The sequence below is a fragment of the Henckelia pumila genome, chromosome 3 (assembly GCF_033568475.1).
Source record: "Henckelia pumila isolate YLH828 chromosome 3, ASM3356847v2, whole genome shotgun sequence".
Lineage (NCBI taxonomy): Eukaryota > Viridiplantae > Streptophyta > Magnoliopsida > Lamiales > Gesneriaceae > Henckelia > Henckelia pumila.
Window position 1 is genome coordinate 21,573,248 of NC_133122.1, and position 5,403 is coordinate 21,578,650.

At 33.1% G+C, this 5,403-nt stretch overlaps 1 protein-coding gene across 2 annotated transcripts; it reads left to right on the plus strand.

Annotated features, from left to right (window-relative positions):
* Positions 1 to 3,312: 3,312 nt before the first annotated feature.
* LOC140893514 (uncharacterized) lies at positions 3,313 to 4,977 on the plus strand. Of its 2 annotated transcripts, none has more exons than XM_073302599.1 (5): positions 3,313 to 3,761; positions 3,857 to 3,933; positions 4,032 to 4,068; positions 4,216 to 4,333; positions 4,434 to 4,977. In XM_073302599.1, the coding sequence occupies exons 1-5, from the start codon at positions 3,647 to 3,649 to the stop codon at positions 4,687 to 4,689; spliced, it is 603 nt and encodes a 200-aa protein (XP_073158700.1). In that variant the 5' UTR covers positions 3,313 to 3,646; the 3' UTR covers positions 4,690 to 4,977. The 2 variants fall into 2 exon arrangements, with proteins under 2 accessions (XP_073158700.1, XP_073158699.1); XM_073302598.1 differs by having other exon boundaries at positions 3,313 to 3,736.
* Positions 4,978 to 5,403: the final 426 nt, after the last annotated feature.

Here is a 5,403-nt window from a genome sequence, read left to right on the forward strand (position 1 = left end):
CGTACAGAACGAAACATGAAACGAAATCAAAGGACATGAAACGAGGAATGTAAGATCGAGTTTTCAAAACAGGAACATCATTCTTTTAAAACATATATTTATTCATATCTTAGCATAATGACCATGGGCTTTTACTGGTTTTGGGCTCCCTCTGGGGCCTTTTCCTGTAAACAAGCTCCCTCTGGGGCCTTTTCCCACGCATGGGCTCTCTCTGGGGCCTTTTCCCGTAGACAGGCTCCCTCTGAGGCCTTTTTTCCTCACAGAATTTTCCCAATGCTCCATTATTCAAATCAAAATTATCACAAACAAACATATCACATGGGTATCAATTGGAAGGAAAAGGACATAATGAATCTGAACAAAGGCTTAGCAAAGGAATGCATAACGAATCATAAGGTACTTCAAAATGAAGCATAACAAAGGATTCATGTGGAACGAAACATATACAGAATCAAAGGACATAAAACAAACAGTGTACGATCAAAACTTGGAACGGATACTTGGTAATTTCAAACAAAAATAAGCCCAAACAAAAATTTTGATAGTTTCTTAGAATAATGCTTAGATAATCAAAATGAACAAAAAGAGTCCAATAGAAACAAGACTCAATGATTTCCATCGAATTGAAATAAAAATGACTTAAAGAAACAAAAACCCACTTACCTTATTTTTGGATTTGTATGCAACAAAATTCAGTCAATTTGCAGAAGTATAATCAAAATATTGAACCGTCGGATCAACAACAAATTTTGTGAGAACGTTCATAAGGATGTGAAAAAGATTATGAACGGTAAAGATCGGCTTTGAAGATCATTTGATACCATTTCTGATCGACGAACTGGAGTCGCTCCCTTCTCGCTTAATTAGAATCTGCCACTTATTATTGCGAAGGCCTTTTACGTAAATATAATCGTTGGATTGGGTTGAAATTGGATAGAATATGTATAACATAAAAAGGTATATTGTGAACGGTGGAGATTGAATTTAGAAGTCATATGGGGTGACGAAAAAAATCAGTACAATGGACTTAGAAATGTTTCTTGGTTGTGATTTTTCACTCAACCTTTGGGAGTATTTATAGGCAACTTAGATCAGGTGAATGGTCATGGTTTAAGGCCATTACATCCCATTTTAATATCATTATCAGTCATGAATTGGGCTGTTACAAATCTTGATCATGACTCTTCAATTTTTACATTGATGTTGGCCTTTCAACTCCTTGTAATGTTACTAAAAAAAAACTGAATCTTCACAAGTAGCACATTCGCTTGCATTTTTTGTTATTTCTTCCTTCTTCCCGTTTGCTTGAGTGCGGGATAGTGTTCCTTTCAATTGATACATCTTGTAATTAAATATCTTTCTTGATATTAATGCAATTACAAAATTTTATCGTCAAAAAAAGAAATTAGCTAGTACTTTTCTCTTAATAAAATAAAACTTTAAAGTCGTTGATCTAAATAATTTGAAATTATTTCCATGTAATTAAAAAACAATGAGTTATACATCCCTGCGGACAACATTATAAATCTCCATATATATATGCGAGTTATTATAACTCGCCTCGATATTTCACCATACTTTGCTTTTTAAAAATCAGCTTGGAATCATTTACATATCCATAGACCATAATGGCATGTATGTATAATATATGTGTCGAGGAATCGTGACAGTCCATCGTAGGTTAAGGATGTTGTATGTACAATTAAGATTAACCACACGATTACATGTTATTTTTCAACTTACAAATTAAAACTATCTCAAATATTCTTTGATTGAATTTTTTTTATTAAAATGTATATCCGGGTTTGTTTGTAATTTTTTTAAAAATAACATAAATCGTTTGTAGCTTTCAGCATGTATGTATGTATGTATATACGATATTTTTCATGCATTAAACTGACAGACATACTCTGAATTGATGATGAATGGTAGGCTAGATCCGTATTAATAGGGACGAACACATAATATTCCTAATATGGGAACATTGTAAGAATTATTAAAATCAATATTTCAATGAAGAGTTGACTTACCATGGCTTGGACGCTTATGATGAATCTTTTCAGACAAGGGCCCTTTTATAATCTATGTAGTATATATACACAATAACAAAATTACTCGAAGTATGTATGCATATTTATTAGCACTCCATTTGTCGTTTGGAGAACTTGAGCCTAGTGAACTGAAAAAATATTCCACCATCGAACTTCGTGAGAAAAAAAAAAACAAGAATATATTAAACTTCCTTTGTTACTTTGTTCATGACAATAAATTAAAGAATATATATATTTTATGATATCGTATGCCTCTGGAGTCGATATATATTTTTCCTTCCAAGATCAAAGTTGTGTTGATGCATAAATGGAAAATCGTGGGCTTGAGTACGTAGTTTTCGGATTCATGGCAACGAAATAATCAAATAAATTAACCAGATTATATGAAAGAATTATAATCTCTTGATGGTGATGGAATAGAAAAAAAAACGTGAATTTCTATTTTCATTTACAATAATAATTTTTTTAAAAATTATTGATGGTCCCAAGACTTTTGGGTAAATTATAATAAGAAGAGCACAAGTTTTACTTTGAAATTTCTTAGACTCTTGTCAGTGGGGTTTCCTCCCTTTCTTTCTTTGTTTTTTATTTTTTTATTTTTATATTGGAATAGGAAATGCCTCAAGTTGCACAAGTCCACAGATTTTAATATATATTGAAAATCTGTGAAAACTACAATAATATTTAAAAAATAACTAGTGAGGAACTATTTTCAAAGAGACGGGACAGAAATGAACTGGCCTCACATGAATGATATATTATACGTATATGTCATACATATTCCATCACTCCACGACATCTGACATTAATTCATTATGTAAATGAGGTATATTATTTCATTTATATATGCATGCGTCGTGTGTGTACGAAATATTGAAATTACTAATAAATCCATAGAAAGATATGATACTGGGGCGAAATTGAAAATAAAAAAAGTTATTATAATGTCCTGAATCCTCGTAATACAGTGAACATATATATAATTTACATTTTATGGCATTTATAAACCATGCATACATGTACACATTTTCGCGTATGAATCAAATATAATGTTTTTTTTCTTCAAACAAGAAATTAACGTCGTTACATTAATTGTTTGATCCATTGCTCGAGATATAAATTATGTTTGATCAAGAATTTAACTGATCGATCCTTGAAGGGGAGCTAGGGTTCTTGTTCTTTTATTCATTCTCAAACCGAGTCAACGAAATAATATTATTGCATCATGTCTTGTGGGGGGGAACTAGCATAGATCTTAGAACTTCATTCCATCTCGAGCTTCTTTAGAGAAGCCCTAGTTCTCGAAATACATACAAGATATATTATAGCTAGTAATGTGAACTATCGATATGATATGTGCATACCCTTTTGCTATTTTTAGTTCCAAACTCTCATTTTCTTGAAGGTAACAAAATAGAATGATTTGATGGAAGGAAGTGGTGACACAGAGTGTTCCAAGGTCACTAGCCCTTGTAGAGAAGACGACAATTAGTATACGCCGGCTATGGATGAAGAATGCAAGCTAAAAGATGGAGGAAGTTCAAGTAACAGCACAGTTGAAGAGATCAGCAACAACAAGTCATCGGTGAGGCCTTATGTTCGATCGAAGTCGCCTAGGCTTCGGTGGACTCCTGATCTTCATCTTCTCTTTGAGCAGGCTGTGGAAAGGCTCGGAGGACAAGAGAGTGAGATTTGAAAATCTCTTCATTGGTAAAAAAAAAAAAAAAAAAAAGAAAGGAAAAAAATGTACTGTTTTGCGGGTTATTGATTATTTATTTTGCTTGTTTTTTGGGGTTTTGTTGCAGGAGCAACACCAAAATTAGTGATGCAGTTGATGAACATCAAAGGACTAAATATTGCACATGTCAAGAGCCATTTGCAAGTATGCATGAATTGATCAGCTTATAATAATTAAGTATTTTCTTAATTTCTTTCTATTCTGGAGTTGGTGGTGATCAAATTTTATTTGTAATTCTGCAGATGTTCAGGAGCAAGAAAATTGAAGAACCCAATCAAGGTACCTCTATATATAGTTAACTTCTTTCAAGCTCTAATTAATATCGATCCATCGATCGGCTCCGATCCATTCAAACTTGATTTAATTAACAATATGTGTTTAAGTTTTCGAGCTTTCTATATCTTTAGCAATCCTGGTTCATTGCAGGGATCATAGATCACAGACTTCTCCAAAACCGATTACATCGGAATATATATTGTAGCCCGAGCCAACTCCCCATACTTTCAAGCTTTCATCAAAGCCATGATCAGTACTATAACTTCAGGTATCTGATCTTTATTATATAATCAGATTGTCGCTAGCTTTCTTTTGATTCCTAATTCTTTAAACAATTAACCTTTGATTAATTACTGATCGAATTCAAGGTTTAGAGCTGGAGATGCTTCTTGGAACGGTAATACATATAACAAAACAATACCAAAAAATATTGATTTTGGCACCCGAATTCGCTCTTACAAAGATTCGAAGGAGGGATTTGGATCACTACACAAGCAAGAAACCAGGTCATGCCAATCTAGGAAACACAATCCCTTGAAGCAAAGTGATCATCATGAGCCTCCAAGTTTAAAAGAGACGTCGACGGGGTTTAAAAGAGAGGCGAAAATTGTGAACTCGATTTGAATTTATCGCTCATGACAGAATCAAGAGACGATGCGCAGCTGCGTTTCTTTCATTGCGGGGAAGATTTGTCACTGTCTTTGTACGGTACTCGATCATCTCCGAAGCAAATTAAGAAGATGAAACAAGATTTTGCCGAGGAAAGTAAAAGTTTTGCAAGTACTCTGGATCTGACTCTGTGAATTTGTACGTCAAGGTAAATTCTAAGTGAGATCCTTAGGTACTTGGTTTCCGTTTCAATATCAATTTCTAGATTTTCTTGTATGATTGAACATAAGGTTTGAATAAATCAACTCTATGTTATATGTTGGTACGTACGTAGTAATATTAGTTTTTATGAAATTTCAAAGTCATATACATGAATTCTACGGGAGTTCTAATCCAAATATATTATTGAGTAGTTAATTAAATAGAACAAAATTCAAGATAATGTGATTTTTCACAGCATGTATATGCTTAATATGAGACGGTAAACTGATATAAAAGGTGACGCTTAGGATCACCTAGGCAGCGTATAGGCCCTAAGCGATTGCTCAATGCTTCGATGAGTTGATGTCACTAGGTTTTATTAAGTTACTCGAGTCTCGACAACCACCTATATTAATATATAATATTTGTAAAATTTTAATTTTTTTTTTAAAACGATTGTTTGCACATATTCGCCTCTCAATTTGTATCGAGTGAAGAAGAGGAATACCGAATATACCATCAATTTTG

Excerpts from the sequence above, each read along its gene's own strand:
- LOC140893514 (XM_073302598.1), top strand. The coding sequence starts at position 3,556 with ATGGATGAAGAATGCAAGCTAAAAGATGGAGGAAGTTCAAGTAACAGC. Across the intron at positions 4,069-4,215 it reads AATTGAAGAACCCAATCAAG|GGATCATAGATCACAGACTT; the intron begins GTACCTCTATAT and ends GGTTCATTGCAG. Across the intron at positions 4,334-4,433 it reads GATCAGTACTATAACTTCAG|GTTTAGAGCTGGAGATGCTT; the intron begins GTATCTGATCTT and ends ATCGAATTCAAG.